Genomic DNA, 17,391 nt, shown 5'->3' with positions numbered 1-17,391 from the left:
TTGAATATATTCTCTCCAATGTTTCAGCGTATTTTGCTTATGTAAGCCAATTGATGGATCCCACTGCAGGTGTCAAGCCTTGGCTTTATGAGCAAGACCACTCAAAAGGTGCCAAAGCAAGTTTTGTTTGACAACGTGAAATGATGATGGTGGCGCTTTCTCCTGTCACGCTTCAGTGGAGTTTTAGGGTTATCTTAAGGTCATGAGCTGCGGAAAATTGTAGCCTTTGAGGATGCAGACGTTATCAAGGTCATTTACATTATCTGTCTAGCCGTGAACTGATCTGTAAGATGCTTTCAAGTTTTCCGCTCCTTTAGATGGTAAAGTCGCTTTGTTCTTGAGAATAAAGATGTTCACGATGAGGTTACTTGCTTGTTTGAAATCTCGTCTTTTCGGTTGTGAGAACCAATCAGCCGTGCTGTGAATTAGATCCTGTCTTGAACGCCACTTGCCAATCAAAGCTTTCAGTTCCAACTCTCTTTTAGTTTTAAAGAGCGCAAAGCTAGATGATGGGAATTTTTTTTCTTTTCATAAAAAAATGTTTCATTTTGTGATACCGAAGCTACATTATGCCCTTGTAGCGTCCTCTCGTCGATTTTCTCTTGCTTATTCTGTTTCATTTATGGGATAGATAATAATCATAATCATAAAAATAATGAAAAAAATAATAAATAATAATAATAATAAACTGAAAAAAATCATCAAAAATCTTCCATCTTATTTTCCTTGTTTTATTAATCACCGTAGAATCCTCGAGTGATTTTGTGAGACTATATTTTAAACAAGTGTCCAGATAAGAGTGTTGTAGTACATAATTAAAAAAAAAAAAAAAAAAAAGCATAATCGAGTGCATGCCGGATGATGATTAGATTAAAACTGAGCTTGGTTTGTGCTGAAGTTCCCTCTCTAAGGGCAACAGCCCCCAAAAAAAAACAGGCCACTGCTGAAGAGCAGACTCGGAAATAGAACGCAACCTCTGCAAAGGACACGCCGAGACAGCCGGACGACTTGTGTGCTGCATTCAAATAACAACACAAAAAAAATAGATACAAAAGCACGAAGCAAAGCGGACATCGTCAAGTAGATGCCCGGGGAGCTTCCGCCTCATCCCCTTTGCCTTGAACTCATGACGGGGACCTTCCAGCGCCATCAGCGTGATGAAGTGAAGCTGGTGCTGTGAGCCGTCGAGCCGGGGGAATCACTTCACGGATCAGCGGGCAAAAGTCCACAATCCTCAAAGACATGGCCGCCATTAGCCTGCGTGTCACAACAGCCGAGTGCGTCGTGTTCTTTCCGTGGCCACGCCGCCACTCTCGACTCTCCACCAGCGGGGAGCCGAGTCATCTTTAGGCCAAACCTCTTTCAGACTCATCGATAGGACACGTTTGCAAGTGAGGGAACTTTTTCACCCTCTAAAAGTGTTTTGGTGTTAAAATCCAAAGTTACAACAAGAGTGCAGTTTTATGCTGCGCCTAAGTGGACGCATAAGGGCCATCGGGCTATACAAGCGTAACCTAATTACATGGTAATATGGAACACTTTAGGTGAAAAACAATAAGTCTACCATAACAGGACCTCCTAATGTAATCCCATTATGCCTCCATTACCTTGGAGAGGATGGAGCGAGCAGGAAAAGCATGTATTTTTTATCCGGGGGCTCAAAGCATCTCCTTAAGAGGCCACCAGGGTAGAGAAGGGTGTGGTGGTGTACATCTTCCGAGCTTTTGGTGCGGTATGCAGTTCAGTTGTATTTAACTTTTTGCGTGTACAGTTTGCATTTGAAGTGGTTCGATCGGCTTGTTTTGAACCGGCAAATAGTCCAATCAGTCCAATGTGAAATAAAAATGGCTAGCCAGCATAACATACTGCAAATATGTATGTAAAGGGACTAGGATGAGCCCCCAGTCAACAAAAGCATTTCAAGGACTATCTGCATTACAGAAGGAGGCACACAGCCCAACAGATGGCAGCTATATATCAACAAGTGAAAAAAAAAAAATTCTTCCTTCCGCATCTGAACCAAATAGCAGTCGGTTTTCTTGCTGCCTTCAGTCTTCTCGTGAAAAAAAAAAAAGTCTTTTGAATTGTTGCTTCTTTTGTTATGCTCATACTCCAAGTCAATTAGTTTTTTTTTTTTTTGTGACACATCAGACGTGAACAGATTGATGAAATACGAATGGGATATGTGTCTGTTCCAAATGTTCTAGCTCATGCGCTCAAAAGTGTGTCGTAATTGTACAATGGACAAGAAACACGAGTCAAGTGGGAAAGAATCCAACTCAGCCTACTCACTAATGAAGATGGATAGATGAATTGATTTCAACTACGACACATAATGTATCTTTGTTGATTGACGATGTGAGCTCCAATAAATCTGTGTATCCACCTGTTGCCATTCATCTAAGAGAACCTTTTGTGTTCCAATCAACAGATCCAAATTTCCCATTAGGAATAAACAATTCATTATGTCTCCTCTGGGACATTTTTGGGCTCAATCAAAGTTGGGAAACATTGCTTAAATCCACACAGAGAATCCTGCTGCATATGGCTCCTACCTTCAGTGAGTCCCATGTGGATGGTCCAGTAATTCTGAAGACACTGCAGCTCCTTCTTCATGCCCCTCTTGCAGCGGCACTCAAAGAGCGGACTAACCAGCAGCACCTCCAGAGCCGCTTGGCACTCCCTGTTGTTGTCCAGCATGGCTTCCTTCTCCTTGCCCACCAGGCACTGGCGCATCACGCGGTACCGAGAGCTGCAGTGTGGATTCTGGTTGCACATGTCGCTCGCCTGGATGCAGTCCACCCATTCCGATGGCGTTCCGGCCACGTCGGACCCGGCGTGCCCGTCGGCCAAGAGCACGGATAGAGCCGAGGAGCCGTCCCAGGAGCTCATGGTTTCATCTATGTGAAGACAAGTTCAGAGCTTTTATTCCGGCAACAGGTTGATCATCGATCAAACGGATTGATGGCCTGTGACAAGACATCTCAAGCGAGACTGTAAAAACTTTTCATGGTTCATCAGAGTTTTTGTGCCACACAGGCCTATTAGTTACAATGTTTGGCAAGAGCATGGAACCGTTTCTTGTTTGACCTGTACGTTATTTGATACCACCAACTGCTCCCAACATCTCGTTAAATGTTTGCCGAAGCATGCACGCGTCGCAGGAGAATGTTGTTCTGTGACTTGCGGGGGAATAAGATCACGGGGGGCAGACACTCAGGTGTGTCCGCATGACACAAGATCCAAGACCACTCACACCTGGGTGCAGCGGAGACAGGTAGAAGGACAAGAGCGACCCCTTGTGGTGATCTTGAAAAGTCAACTGTCATTGAAAGAGACAATATCGAGTACGACAGGGAAATGAAGTTGAAGCGTGATCACTCTGATTTTTATGTTTGTGTTGAATTGAATGAGTATTTTGCCGCAATCTACATAAAATCCCATCTTTGTGAAACAATTGGCAGCACGTGCATATGTGATGACCACATATCTGCCATCAAAATGATCAATTTTCTCACATGACTGTTTTTTCTTCTCATGCACATGATTGAAAATATTTTTTTTTCCGAATTCACCTTTGCACAATCTCAGATTATCAAAAGCGTACACCTCGTACTGAAAACAATGATGGTATTATGGATCTGCACATTTCACCTCTCACCTAAAAGCAGAAGAAAGCTGCACACGCAAATCCACGCAGTGAGGGACCTCATGTTGGAGCGCAGATGTGGTTTCCAATTGGGATCTTTTCAATCTGTTTTTTTTTTTTAATTATTATTCCAAAGGTTAATCCGTGTTTTAAGAGGGAGAAAACAGCATCTTCTTTCAACTCCAAATTACCGGCCCAAAGATCCCATAATAATCCTCTGTTTTAATATTAAATCTATAATAATTGTTGGGAAAAAAAATTAAAGAAAAAAAAAAAGTGCAGTCACTGGGTCAATCCATGAACGCAGCTTGTCAAGGTCCGTGCGCGCTCACAGCGACCAACTAGTGAGACTTCTTCATCTGTCAGCATTCTAACTCAACACTGTTTTGCTCCCCCCGTGGAATTGTCATCAATGCAATTAGTATCTCGCGTGGAAAAAAAAAAAAGTCCGTGCTGAACCGAGCTCTGCAAAAGAAGTGTGCGTCTCTCAGGGAACGCAGCACTGACTGCGCGCGTGTGGAGGCATCGCAAGCGTTTTATTGGAGGGGGCGTTAAAGGGGGGCGGGCGCTAGAGGGCGCCGCAAGGCGGGGGAGGGGGGGGGGGGGCTGACCTCATTGGAGAACATGTGGAATGCATGAGAGACTTGGTTCTACCTTTGCCTGCAGGAGGCTTGAATGAATGCACCCGGAGGAGATGACATCACCATAGCATTTGTTATGCTACACACTTTATTAAGTACACCCGCGCAGTCTATCCATATTTCAAAAAGTTCTCATCATGGGGACCTGGGTCAGCTGGGGTTTATTTGGGAAGTAAAGAAGGTCCTGTTGTCATTTTCACAATTTAGTTTGCAGTGAAATCTTGCCCAAGAATTGTTCTCAGTTTGAGCCACTGGCGGAGCTAGAAAGGTGGCCACGGGGGGCGTGTTTCCTCCTCCGGGTTGCAGGCCAGATAATTGACTTTTGTTTCTTTTCTGATTCATATGAGATTTTTTTTCCCCACATTTTCTCCCATGTTTATTTGCGTTTACCAATGAACTTTAAGGTTTGTAAAAATAACAAATGTTTTTTGTTTGTGGACACCCTGCGATATCCTTGGCCACCCCATGGTCCACGCAGTGTTCGAAACAACTGTCAGTATGATACAGTGCAGTGCTACACCACAATAATAAAGTGGTATAAGTAAGTATATCGCTGTGTCCACCAAGACTATAGTTCACTTTCGACTTCTTCCGCATTCAATTCATTTTGGATTGACAGAAAGAAATCAAAGCCAATCAGAGGAGATTTGTTACGGCCGATTCCAAGTTGGCTGGGCCAGATGACATCACTCATTTCAGCAATATCCTGGCAATGGCATCCGTGTTTCCTTTGACTGAAAGAGAGATTAAAGCCACGGCACAATGCGTGGTATTATACTGTATTTTGCTCTCCGAGAACGGTCAAGCCCACGGAATGTGCCATTTTTCAAAGTGGTTTCAAATTCAACAAAATGACTTTGTTGTACATCATCGCTCAAACGGTGGCAAGAATGTCATCAATCTTTACAAATCTTGAAAACAAAAGTCTCTATTTAAAGACAGCGACAGTGACAAAGTGCTGGGCGGCTGACTCACATAATGATGCCTGACTGTCAGGGCAGGCTGCCTTCCAAATGGTGAATTCTTCATCCTGCACGGACTGAGCTTCTTGTCATCTGCCCCCCGAGAGTTTGGGGGTCTGTCACCCTGATGACGACATTACGCTATTCTATCTACTCTGCTTTTGAATGGGGTCTCTATTCCATCGCAAAATGGCTTTCTTTAAGCAACTTCCACTGGAGCTACACTGTTTTCTTTGATTTCAGCAGGAAGCTTTATATCTCACTGAGTTTTTAATTTATTTATTTATTTATTTATGATTATATTATAATTTTGCATTTATTATTATTATTATTATTATGTATTTATTTATTTGCACATTCAAACATGTATGCAAAAAGTTGCTGATTCAAATTAGTCCGAGGAGATGGCAGACTTTTGAGGTAGTGTAGCTAACTAATATTGTGGCTGATAAATGTATGGTTAATAAAGCATCCATGTGCATCTCTTTACATGGACAGCACAGAGAGACGCTAACGCACCATTTGCATGCATGCCTTCGTTCTCATATATCCTATTGTGTGTGTGTGGGGGGGGGCTTCACCCCATTGTAAGAATGAGCACACGCAGAAATGCACCTAATCAGCATGTCAGCAGATGCTGGAGACGCTGAAGATAGATTTTGTGTGTGTGTGTGTGTGTGTGTGTGTGTGTGTGTGTGTGTGTGTGTGTGTGTGTGTGTGTGTGTGTGTGTGTGTGTGTGTGTGTGTGCGCACATCAGCGTCAGCATCCAAGGGATCCTCCTCATGATGCTTCTGACAAGTGTGTGTGGCTAATATGCTGAATATGGAACATGTCATGATGCAAAGAAATAATGACGGAGACAACAGTTAAGACCTCTTGTGGGTCAGATGAGATGAGTGTCAGCTTCAAATCAGGAGAGACACGTTTGCATGCATATCCAGTATCCACGCTTAAGACTGCTGGGCACTGGCGGAGCTAGAAGGGGGGGGCGGAGGGGAGCCCCCCACCCCACCCCTGAAACAGGTGCCTAGCCAGATAATTGAATTTTCCATATTTTTTTGCAGGAAATTTCCCCTCATTCCCTCCATATGTTGAATCTTTATCAGCATTTTCTGACACTTTTTAGGGAGCTCAATTTTAGGTCAAAAACGTCCAAATGTATCTACTAACATCTAATCTTCAAGCCAATTCCCCAGGTCCAAATCATTTTGCCAACCTTAGATAACCATTACCCAATTTGCTCAAAAGCCACAGCTACACAAGTAAGCAAGTTAAAACAGCCAAGCATTTATTAGTTAGTGCATGCATCATTCTCATCAAGGACACATTGAATTGACCATTCTCAGTTTAAATGCAATCCGTGCATGGCTCACTTGATAAGGTTTTGCTTTGTTAAAGTCAAATTAAACTCGGGGTTAACCCAGGGCAAAGGTCTCCTGGATTTGCCTGTCACGCACATCACAGTGTACTAATAAAATAAACGTTAAGCGCACACACACACACACACTCGCTCACAGATGCAGACTGTCAGAGAGAGGTTAAGCATGACTGATTAGATTAGAAATTATGAGCTAATTAATGCGTATCTTGGGAGACTAGTGCAGCATGCTTATTAGGAGACATAGCCGTGGTCGGCAGCAGGGAACATAGAACTGTTGTTAATTCCCACTATATTAGATGTGGCCTTACATGAATTGGAACAATATGCCGCCGCCGCTCAGACCTTCCTGTGTTTTCCATAAAAAGCAAATGGAGATGAAAAATATGCTTGGTTGTGTGCAGACACGGTCACAAAGTGGAATGGCATTCGGGTGAAAGCAGACCGAGGCCAAACAATCCGAATTTGGATCAGAGCTCATCTGAAAAACTTTGCAGATAGAATTTTGATCAAGTGCCCATGACATCACATTTTGATAGATTTAGAAAGAATATTTGAGAGAAATGGGCTTTTTAATTTTGTTCAGTAACCCGCAATGATTGTTATTCATCTGCAAACCGAAAATATGTTTTGTGTTCATTTGCTAGTATGGCAGTATATTTTTGAAATCGATCATCGATGAATCGAATTCAATTTTGAATTGTCTATTTTCCCCAATTACTCTTTATCAACCAATTATTGTTGTTTATTTAGTGGAGGGGGAAATGACAATAAATGGACAATTAGTCCAGTTATCAGAATCAGAAATGATTCCGTCATTACTTTCCAAAGTAAAAGCAGATATTTTCAAATGTGTCAATTTGATCAAACCTGAAAGACAATTACTGTTAAGAGGCTGAAACCAGATTTGGATCATTTTAAGTCAAACTGTACCACTAATACTTAGAGACTAAATGACGAATAGTCGTCGAATCATTTAATGATCGATTAGTTGTCGATTAATTGAGACACACTCCCTATCAAGAGGTTTTCAGTCAGGGTTCACCAACAAAGTGCCTCCGAGGATGAGGCATTGAGATTTCCTTGGATATTGTAAAAGCGATCATTTGAAAATGCGAGCGCTAATGAAGCAAAGCGAAGCGTTGTTAGCTACTTTGAAGTTCGTGGAAAAGTAACATATGACGTTAGTATTGGATTTCTGAGATTTGCATCCTGTCTCTGGCTGAATGAAGCCTTTGTGACTCACAACAATGGCGTGGAGTGGAAAATCGTTTGTTTGGGGAATCATAAGACAAAGCAACTCCAGTTGCTGAATCTCTCGGAAATCATGTAACATTTAGAAGCAGTCCTTGATGCCTGTGTGAGGTGCAGAGCCTGAAGTCAGGTGAAAGTAGTCTGGGCAAATCAATAGGAGAGTGAAAGCCACCAATGGTGAGGAAGGTGGATGGATGGATGGATGGATGGATGGATGGATGGATGGATGGATGGATGGATGGATGGATGGATGGATGGATGGATGGATGGATGGATGGATGGATGGATGGATGGATGGATGGATGGATGGATGGATGGATGGATGGATGGATGGATGGAGTGACAGCCACTGCCACAGGGTACTTCATATTCAGTCCAGGCCACAAGCAGCAGCCTTGGACATTCCTTATTACGGTTGTTTTTGTTGCTGTTGTTATTGTGACATCAAAGTGCTCTTGTTCCCACATCGGCTCTGACATGTCGGCGTTTAAGTGAATGTCAACGTTATTTTGCTCATTTCAACAGCAGCGAATTTGTGACGCGACCTCTGTCAGACTCTCGGGAGGCTATCGACCAGTCGGATCCATTTGTTTTGCAGCCGTTTCTTCGCGCCGTCCATTTCTATCACATTATTTTGACAGAAATTGAATTTGCTCTGATGCATTTTGATGTCTCCTAAGTGCACGCGTTGGCCGGCGCTGGAAGCGTCGTGTTTCAAGTGGCGCGATGATGCGAAAACACTTCAGATTTAAACAGAAGAGAGGGAAATTGATTTCATTTTATTGTCTTCCGTTGGCATTTGTTTATGCATTTCTCAAAAAGGGATTTGTCCTTCAAATCCTTCCATTTGGGTTTTTAGTTAAGAGCACTTTGGGACAAGTTAGCTTCCTGGACCTCTTCAACAGCATCTCTTCATCAATGTTGTTTGTGGAACTTTTAGCCCATGTGATTGAAGACACCGTGCGTCCCATAGGGGATATTGACGGGCACCTCGGCTCTGCCCAGTTCCGTGAAGGACTTGGCATCCAGAACGAGAAGGAAAGTACTTTTGTCCTGAACAAAAAAAAAAACGGAACACGTCAGTAGCCTAATAATCGTATTTCCATCCATTTTCAATGAGGGATGCTTTGAGATATGAACGTTTTGGGTTAGGAGTGCAATCGTGGAACCAATGGAACTCTTAAGTCAAGGCAGCGCTCTCAACATTCTCCTGTTAGAGCGAGTCAGACAATCAAGCAAGGGGGAAACAAAAATCTGAGTTGATACTATTTCTGCAGTTGTGAACTCACTTCCCGCGGTGTGATAATGACTGACAAAACAACTCCGTCATCTTCCTCGGTCGCTTCAGGCGAAGCAACAAAGACAGGCTCGGACGGGAACAAGCCGGGATAGCGCCACACCTAAACAGGAAATACGGCATGAAAATGTGCTCGGCACCAAAAATAAAACTCGCAGTCGACTAATTCCAGTCCAACTTTCTTGTGACAACAAATACAGTAGCACTCGTGCAATTATGATGCTGATCTTACTCCAAACAAACGTTCCCATGTAATGAAATGACATTAGTCGTAATTTGTTCCAGTGTGATTGGTGGAGACCTTGAGCTCTTTGGTGTGCACGTCCATCTTGAGCAGCGAGTCACTGAAGACGTGTCCAAAACCACACGAGTAGAAGTAGCGGTAAGGTCGTCCGTTGTAGTGCTCGTAGTTGATCTGAGGGAACTCCAGGCCACCGTATTGCAGAAGTTCATCGTCGTGAAGTTCCTCGTGGGTCATGTAAACCTGAACGAGATCAAAAGTTCACAGACATCGATGCGTATTTTGTTGAAATTAATTTCATGACGCAATCTGGACTATGCTCTGGGTGTCAATCAACCAAAGTGGCATTTTTTTCAACAAAATGTTCTAATGCAGGAATGTCAGACTCATTTTTGTCGCGGGCCACATCGAAGTCATAATTTCCTTCGGTGGGCCATTATGACATCAAAACAAACTGATGATAGTTTTCAAATTAGAGACGAGTAAAATCTGTTCAAATCTTTTCAAAAAGATTATTTTTAAAAGTGAGAATTTGATGAGCAATTTGCGGACCACATCAAATGTTTTGGCGGGCCGTACCTGGCCCCCGGGCCTTATGTTTGACACCAGTTCTAATGGATGATATGGAAATATGTTGAGTGTTTTTATGTCAAATTAAAGGTCTTGCTCTATTCCTCACATTTCTACTCGCTCATCACAAAAATCTTGCCGCGTGCAAGCTAATCCTCATCAAAGTGTGTAATTACTCACAGTTGACTCTATTGATTACAATTTCGACTTCACCCTTAACTGTAAAATGAAGTATAATGGAGTTAATGACATCATGATTGAGTGACGTATGCTACCTCTCCAGGTTTGGTCATTTTGGCCGTGGCTTTATAGTTAGGCGAGGTCACGAGGTTCTCCTCCAGGGGGGCCGATTTGTCGACATTTAACGGCAGGACGTATCTCCTCGGCAGGTTTCTGCACAGTGAGTTGTAAAACTGACAAAGAAAAGCACAATAGAGTGACCTGATCACAAAAATAGATGCTTTGGAAAGGCTAACTGATGCAAATTCACCTTGTCCATCTCCTCTCCTGGATCTCTGCGGAGGTTCTCCAGGGTGAAGTCTCCGATGACCTGTCCGTCATCCCCGCAGCACATGTCCATAACCAGCAGTCCGTTGTCCTCAAAGGCGTTGATCTGATGCAGCGTGAACATTGGAGCTGCGCGGTACGTCACTTCACTCTCCTGTAATTTAACGCAGTTGTTATGAATTAATGATAGTCATCACGAGCCGCTAATATCGGCGAGCTGAGCGAGGCCGGCGGTCCTTAAAATGATCAACCTGGTTGTTATGTCGGTGCACCTACCAAGCGGCTGTGAGGTTTTTTTTTTGGAGTTTTTTTGTGGAGCCAAGTGAGTGTGGCCTAGCTTTCACTCACTTTTCCAGTGTGCCGGTTGACCAGGTGGAAGATGGTGTCGCAACTGGGATCCCAGGTCATGACTTTGTGGTAACTCTTTCCTTGGATGCGGTATAGCATGAACTTGAGCAGATCCAACTTGATGGGCTGCTCCACAAACACTATGTAGTTCTCAGACATGACTGAAGCAGGCACAAACAAAGAAAACAAATACAAAATATATATATATGTCTTTTTAAGGAACTAAATCTTTATAAGGTATATTTTACACCAGAAACGTACAAAAAAAATCCCATTTTTGTTGTATACATGTTGTATAATTTGATTTAATGAACTGTAAGGTCACATCCTGGAATAATTTGGGTTTGACTACAAATGCCCCAGTGTTAAAATAAAAAAAAAATAAAAAGAAACCACGAACATTATGTTTCTGCGTAATGGGGCTTTCCTCCTGGCCGCACCTCTTTTTGGCAAAACAGTACAAAGCAATGTTATGTGACACAATCAAGGGAATTTGGAGACTAAAATATGTGCTTGCGTATAAACAAGTGAATGTGCGAATAAACAGATTCTCTGCTACCACTGCTAATCTAGCGAGGGATGCAAGTGGGCGCGTTGAACCGCTTTACAATTCTTCCCTCTTGACAGAAAAAAAAAAAATAAAAATGTCTTGGTGCCATCCAAGAATAGCATGGAGGTCTGCACAAAATCGCATTGTGTACGTACACATGAAATCTCCTCTTGATTTATATTTTGCTTCTGTAATTTTCAATATATGGTGATTCAAAATACGCTAGAAAGAATATTACACGGAATGGGGAGAAAGCGAGACAATCAAACATCCGCAGCTGGTGAGAACCGAACATAACACAAAGGCACGGTGATTGACAAAGGGAAGCGAGGGCCAGACGAGAATTTGAATGAGTAATTAATCGGAATATGAAGGAAGAAAAAAAAAAAAGAAGTGTAGGCTCAAGCCTGTCAAATCGGGTCAGCGCCAAAGCTTTTCTCATAGTTCATTTGACTTCTTACCGAAGCTGTGATAGTAGCAGGGTTTTCTGGGCTCCTTGGCTCGGATGGAGCAGATCACTTTAGCTCCGTAGAGGTCTGCGCAGTCGTCGCTCGCCCTCGCCTCCCCAGGTGGAGGCACGCGGATGATGTTGTAAAAGAAACCTAAAGATGAGCAAACACGTCAATATGTATGATGTGTGTAGAAGTAACATACTCCTAGGTGTAATAATAATGTGCATAAAAATAGAGAAAGCAGAGTATTCAGAACAGGAAATTGGAAGGAATAGAAGCGAACATAATGAACATATGAATAAATAATAATATGAATAATTAATATGATTTTTTTTTTTCAATACAGTCAATACACAAAGGAAACTAAGATGTGCAAAACTCGCCGGACACTTAATTTGGTATATCAGCACAATATAAATGAGATTTGGCAAAAAAAAAAAAAAAATGCCATTTTGGAGTGTCTTGTGAAATTTAGTTTTATAATGGTGAGCACATTTGTCTCATTGTGCTTAGATTCTGGGTTTGAATCCCAATTCCTATTTGCAGTTTGTATGTTCTCTCTTATTTACCAGAAAATAAATACGACATAGTCCACTTCAGTCACGCTAGGAGGAGTGGCTTGACTTAAATATTTCGGTTTTAGTGTAGTGTGAGTCGTGTGAGCTGTTACCTCCTTTTCCGTAAGAGTTGCCCATGTTGTATGTGGCCCCTTGGCGGTCATAATGTGGGTGGGCTGTGGCTGCATTGATAGCAACGTATTGGCTCCAGTCCACCTGAGATTGGCAAGTATCATTCACTTTTGTAAAATGTTTACATAACATCCAGAAGAAGATGACGGCAAGACTGTGTTTCTCTCTCTCTCTCTCTACCTTTTCTTTTGTTTCCAGAGTTTGAGGATCGATCCTTCTCATGTAGTTGGTTTCGGTACTGACAAAATAGTCTCCCATGTACTTGACAAAATTCACGCTGGCATTGTCTGTGGCCTCTGTTCACAACACAATGATGGATTTAAACACGATAGAGTATAGATGTCAAACGCGAGGCCCGGGGGCCAGATACGGCCCGCCACATCGTTTCATGTGGCCCGCAAAGACAAATTATGCATGGATGCCATGTGTCAATACTAAAATAACAAATTGTCTCTACTTTTTGAAAAATAGAGAAATGCTTAGGAATTTTTCTTACATTTGTCTTTTTCGAGTATTTGAACAGTTTTTAGTCACCTGTGATTTCAAAACTAGCTCCGATCAGTTGGTTGTGTAGCCTATACTGTATAAAATAAGGCGTTGACAGTCATAATGGCCCTTAGAAGGAAACTATGATTACGATGCAGCCCGCAAGAAAAAAAATGAGTTTGACACCCCTGCTATAGAGCATGCACTTTGCCTGTCAAATTGCAGAATGAAGAGAGTAGCCATCTTCAAGAAGCAAATCTGAAAACATCACAAATTAGCCTCTGTCGGAGCGGAGCGTACGCATTCTAATCTGATCTAATGAAGTTAAATGCATAAAAAAGTGTAATCCCTTTAAGTGGAGAGAGAAAAAGAAATAGCAGTGGCTTCTTTTTTTTTTTTTTTCTTTCCAACTCAAATATTTGGGCTGATGAAAGCTCTCGGGATTTTTAAGCTTTCCTGCTTTTTTTTTTTAAGCATATTGCAGTTCTAACGACAATTTTATAACAGTGAGTTCTTGCTCACAATTTCGAAGGATTTGGAACCCCCCCAAAATATGTGACAGGTTTTAAAATGTTACCTCTCCAAGGATATTACGGATTACTCAGATGATTTAAATTGCACGCAATGCTTGGCTGCTGTTTGTTCAAATCCCCCGTTCAGGTGATTTCATTTTGCTAGGTGACAATTCAATGTGAACATTGTGGCCTATAAAAATCAATGCTGCATTGTTGAACATCCAGCACTTGATTTGTATTCAATTTTTTTTTTTTTTTTTATTAAGACATGAGCAGCACATTTAACAAAAGTCAACCACATTGACTTTTGCTGTGGCCCCTTTTTGTTATGTCTGCAAATACAATGCACATACAGTAACCATTTTTTTCCACTTCTTGTGCTTATAATAATAATAATAATAATAATAATAATAATGCATTCAGTGATGACCAAGTTACATTAGGATGCACTAAAAAGTCACCAATGTTATAGTCAACATTTGAACCGTACATACTTGGGATCTGAAAACGTGAGAAGAATCGCGCAAAGATGTTCTTGCAGGGGTCAGGCATGGCCAGCGTTCCGAACTCGGACACAACGATGCGATTCTTCTCCGAGTTGTGCACGTACGAGTCACTTCTCAGGAAACGGCTACTGTAGGTCACGTTGCCGTCACTGATGTGAAATCTGTGCATCATTGCCATGCCGTCGAACCAGTGGGTGTATCTTGGGTGGGAGAGATCTTAATATCAGCAGTGAACGGAAAATTTCACCCCAATGTGTGGCTGAAGGACAACATTCTTAAAAGTGTGAACCTGGATGACTCAGTCATTGTTATTGTACCTGTCTTGGCCAAATTCAAACTTGCCCGGACCGTTCCTCAAGAAGCTCCCTTTGATCCATGTTGGGATTGTTCCTGTGATGGTAGTTGGGATGGGATCAGGGCTTTCCTCCACAGAGCTCACCAGTGGGGCCACACTCTCCAAACCTTTGCCCATAGGGCATCTGTCCCTGCTGGACACTGGAAGGAAATGGTGGTAAATGGGAAAAAAAAAATTGCACTGTTATTATAATGATACCTTTCGTATTAAAACCAGTAGTAATGATAAATAAATGTCATTTTGATATAAATATTTTTAGTATATAAAAGCTCATGCAGCAAGATAACACTTGTGGAATTATCATTAATATTAATGAGCACACGCTATTAATATGATTACCAATACGAATAATTAAAATTAAAATTGAAAAAAAATCTTAAATATATTAATAGATTAATCCACTGTATGTTTAATAATATATAATACATACTAAAAAAAAGCAATACTAATGCTAATATTGTACAATAACTACTAATAATACAAATACCAAATATTCAACTCAACTTTATTGATAGCGTACTTTAAAAACAACCATCACTGTGTATATACAGTAAGAATCACACATACAAAAACAAAGACAGTTCAAACAATAAATACTTCAAATAAAAACTATAATATGCTCAAACAATGTCGCGTCACATGCTGAGTAAAAAGCCTTGGAATAAAAATAAATAGACTACAATACATTATAGAATAATTATTTGTACGCAATAAATAAATAATATCTTAATATTGTATAAAATGTTTTTTTTTTTTTACAATATTTATGATAATATCACCCAACTAAAAAGATGTCAACATCTTAATGAAACTGTTCAGTAAGGAAGTGCATACATGAGAGATAGATTATCTATTGTGTGCTTTGTGAGGGTTATGTAACGCTTTTTGCCATGGTGACGCAGCTCCCCGGGGTGGCGCACGTTAAACCACACCTGCTCTATCTGCCATTCAATAAGCAATTCCTTTTCATTGCCTGCCATCAACACACTTAGTATCCCCAAACTTCACACCACAAGCAAAAAGCAAATCATTGTTGTGGATCAATAATGCACCCACCACGTGCTGAGCTCGGGTTCCCACTGTTCTTACAATGCCAAGCGTTGGAATAAAGGGAATAAATTCACTTTGTTCCTGAGATGTTTATAACACAGACAATGAAAACAAAAACAATGGCGAGATGAAATGCTAGAGGCTAGAACAGACATTTACATTGTCAACAACTTGAGGTTCAATTGCAATTACTGCTGGGACGTAGAGGTAGCAGAAGATTTCGCCTGATCAAAATTTCCACAGCGATACGTATTTTCTCTTGATCTCATATATAAATAAAATATGGCATCTACTCACATGGCTGCGGCTCCGCAGTCCCAGACATGCTCGGCCTGTTGCTGTGCAAATCAAATGAGACTTAACACTGCGCTTTTATTACCGATGATCTGTGCGGGAGAGACTTTGGACTCTGGGATGGGTGTCGAGTTCAAGAGGTGATAACTCGACATAAAAAAAAACGCAACATCAGTCACGCTATCAAACTACTGCTCGTGAAAATGTCTCCAGGCGCTTCTTACTGTTGCTCTTGGATGACATAATACATCATCAATGCTTTTCTTCAATGAATAAAAATGTCAAGTTCCACCTGACTCTTTGTAGCTTCAAAATCTTGCAGATAGCTTTTAGAACTGCAAAGCGAGAGACTGATCATTATTTCATATTTGTGCATATTTAAGCATTTTATTGTGCAAATAAATAGTTTGGAGTCAAAAGTAGCATCTCTGCACATAGTGTACATTCTTTAGGTGATATACGACCTCGGCTGGAGATCATGTTGTGAGTTGTGCATCACATTTTTTTGTGTGAATCTTGCCTGCAGCTCTCGTGTCAGAACACCGAATGAATGCTTTTGCTTTTGCGGTGTTTATTTGTTGGTTTGCACTGATCAAAGAAAATTGACATTTTTATATTTTGATGAATAATCTTCATTAGGTTGACTTTCAAAAAGAAGGAACATCGTAATGACCTTGGTTATCCTCTATCTCAAACACGCCGCAGTTTTTCTGTTTATCTAATCTATACAGTCTCATCTTGTACAGTTTAAGATTTTGCAATCACGTCGAGAACATGAAACCAGTGTCCTCTTATGTTTTATTTTTTTTGTACTGTGATGAGGCACGGTGAGGGGGGTAAAAATATTTTGTTGCGTTTTTCTTGATCGAATAAAAAAAATATATATAGTGAGGTTCATTCATATTAAATGTTGCGAGGCATCCCGACGCATGGGGCGTACTCGGAATCCAAATAAATATTAACTGGCCATAACAGACATCATACGTGCAGCCGTGATTCCTCTTCCCCCTCTTGACATGAGTGATGTGGAAACACAGCAAGTAGGAACAAGACCTGCAGGAAGACCAGTCGAGGCACGAGATGCTTATGAAGATTTAATTAAAGGACTTGTTCCTCACTGCCTGTACTTTCAAGGCATGAAATGCCAGGAAATGTTGAGCTCCAATTATTAAAAAAAAAAAAAAAATCAAAAGGGAAGAGATGATCCCCGTACTTGTCATTCTTTGCGTAGGAGAATCCTTTTGAAATTGAGGCCAAATTAGAACAAACACCTAAACATAGTTTTAGCTGTCAACTACTGAAGATAATTTAAAATTAGACAAATATCCATTTAAGGGCAAACGTCCATCAAGGTTGGAGTGCATCCAATTTCTTAATGAAGATTTTGCCGGTAAAGTATAAATGAACAAGATTGCTTTGGAACTGGGAAAAGAAATGTCAAAAATCCAAGAATGAATTCAAATAATTAATTTTCAAAGGCAGAACAAATTGTTGAGCTTCTCCCAGGAGAGATTGAAGCACAATGATTGCTTAGCAACAAGCTTACATCATCTGTGATGTCATTTTTAGTTGACAGCAAGTGGCAGTAGAAGGCAAAATGGCTGCCGCTCGAGATGGAAAAAAAACGCAATATTAATCAGAATACT

General features: G+C 41.2%; 3 protein-coding genes across 4 annotated transcripts in view; 1 reads left to right on the top strand and 2 right to left on the bottom strand.

Annotated features, from left to right (window-relative positions):
- Positions 1-5,402, bottom strand: part of LOC147058567 (GDNF family receptor alpha-2-like) — a 45,555-nt gene extending 40,153 nt beyond the window's left edge. Inside the window, exons 1-2 of one of the 2 annotated variants that reach the window (XM_085909448.1) lie at positions 5,266-5,402; positions 2,556-2,900 (exon numbers count right to left, since the gene is read on the bottom strand). In XM_085909448.1, coding sequence (XP_085765574.1) covers positions 2,556-2,892 — 337 coding nt within the window. In that variant the 5' untranslated portion in view covers positions 2,893-2,900; positions 5,266-5,402. Of the gene's footprint in view, positions 1-2,555; positions 2,901-3,661; positions 3,714-5,265 lie in introns of those variants that run through there. The other variant, XM_085909449.1, reaches the window with a different exon arrangement.
- The window catches only part of ela3l (elastase 3 like), an 82,687-nt gene that overhangs the window by 60,915 nt on the left and 4,381 nt on the right, over positions 1-17,391 (top strand). The gene's annotated exons all lie outside the window — the stretch shown is intronic.
- bco2l (beta-carotene 15, 15-dioxygenase 2, like) lies at positions 8,678-15,776 on the bottom strand. Its single transcript, XM_085909447.1, has 12 exons — positions 15,749-15,776; positions 14,364-14,541; positions 14,035-14,246; positions 12,720-12,835; positions 12,521-12,623; positions 11,860-12,000; positions 10,849-11,009; positions 10,484-10,654; positions 10,269-10,406; positions 9,484-9,666; positions 9,175-9,285; positions 8,678-8,938 (listed from the first exon to the last, which is right to left on the bottom strand). The coding sequence occupies exons 1-12, from the start codon at positions 15,774-15,776 to the stop codon at positions 8,822-8,824; spliced, it is 1,659 nt and encodes a 552-aa protein (XP_085765573.1). The 3' UTR covers positions 8,678-8,821.

The sequence above is a fragment of the Syngnathus leptorhynchus genome, chromosome 4 (assembly GCF_054491065.1).
Source record: "Syngnathus leptorhynchus isolate UIUO chromosome 4, UIUO_Slep, whole genome shotgun sequence".
Lineage (NCBI taxonomy): Eukaryota > Metazoa > Chordata > Actinopteri > Syngnathiformes > Syngnathidae > Syngnathus > Syngnathus leptorhynchus.
Note: the sequence above shows the minus strand (reverse complement) of the source record. Positions and strands in the feature narration are given on the sequence as shown.

What these genes read in the sequence shown, in the direction of transcription:
- bco2l (XM_085909447.1), bottom strand. Translation starts at nt 15,776, where the DNA reads ATGTCTGGGACTGCGGAGCCGCAGCCAT. An exon ending in TTTGAATTTGGCCAAGACAG is followed by an intron (nt 14,247 to 14,363) that starts GTACAATAACAA and finishes CTCCCACCCAAG; the next exon opens with ATACACCCACTGGTTCGACG. An exon ending in CTGCTACTATCACAGCTTCG is followed by an intron (nt 11,010 to 11,859) that starts GTAAGAAGTCAA and finishes TGCCTGCTTCAG; the next exon opens with TCATGTCTGAGAACTACATA.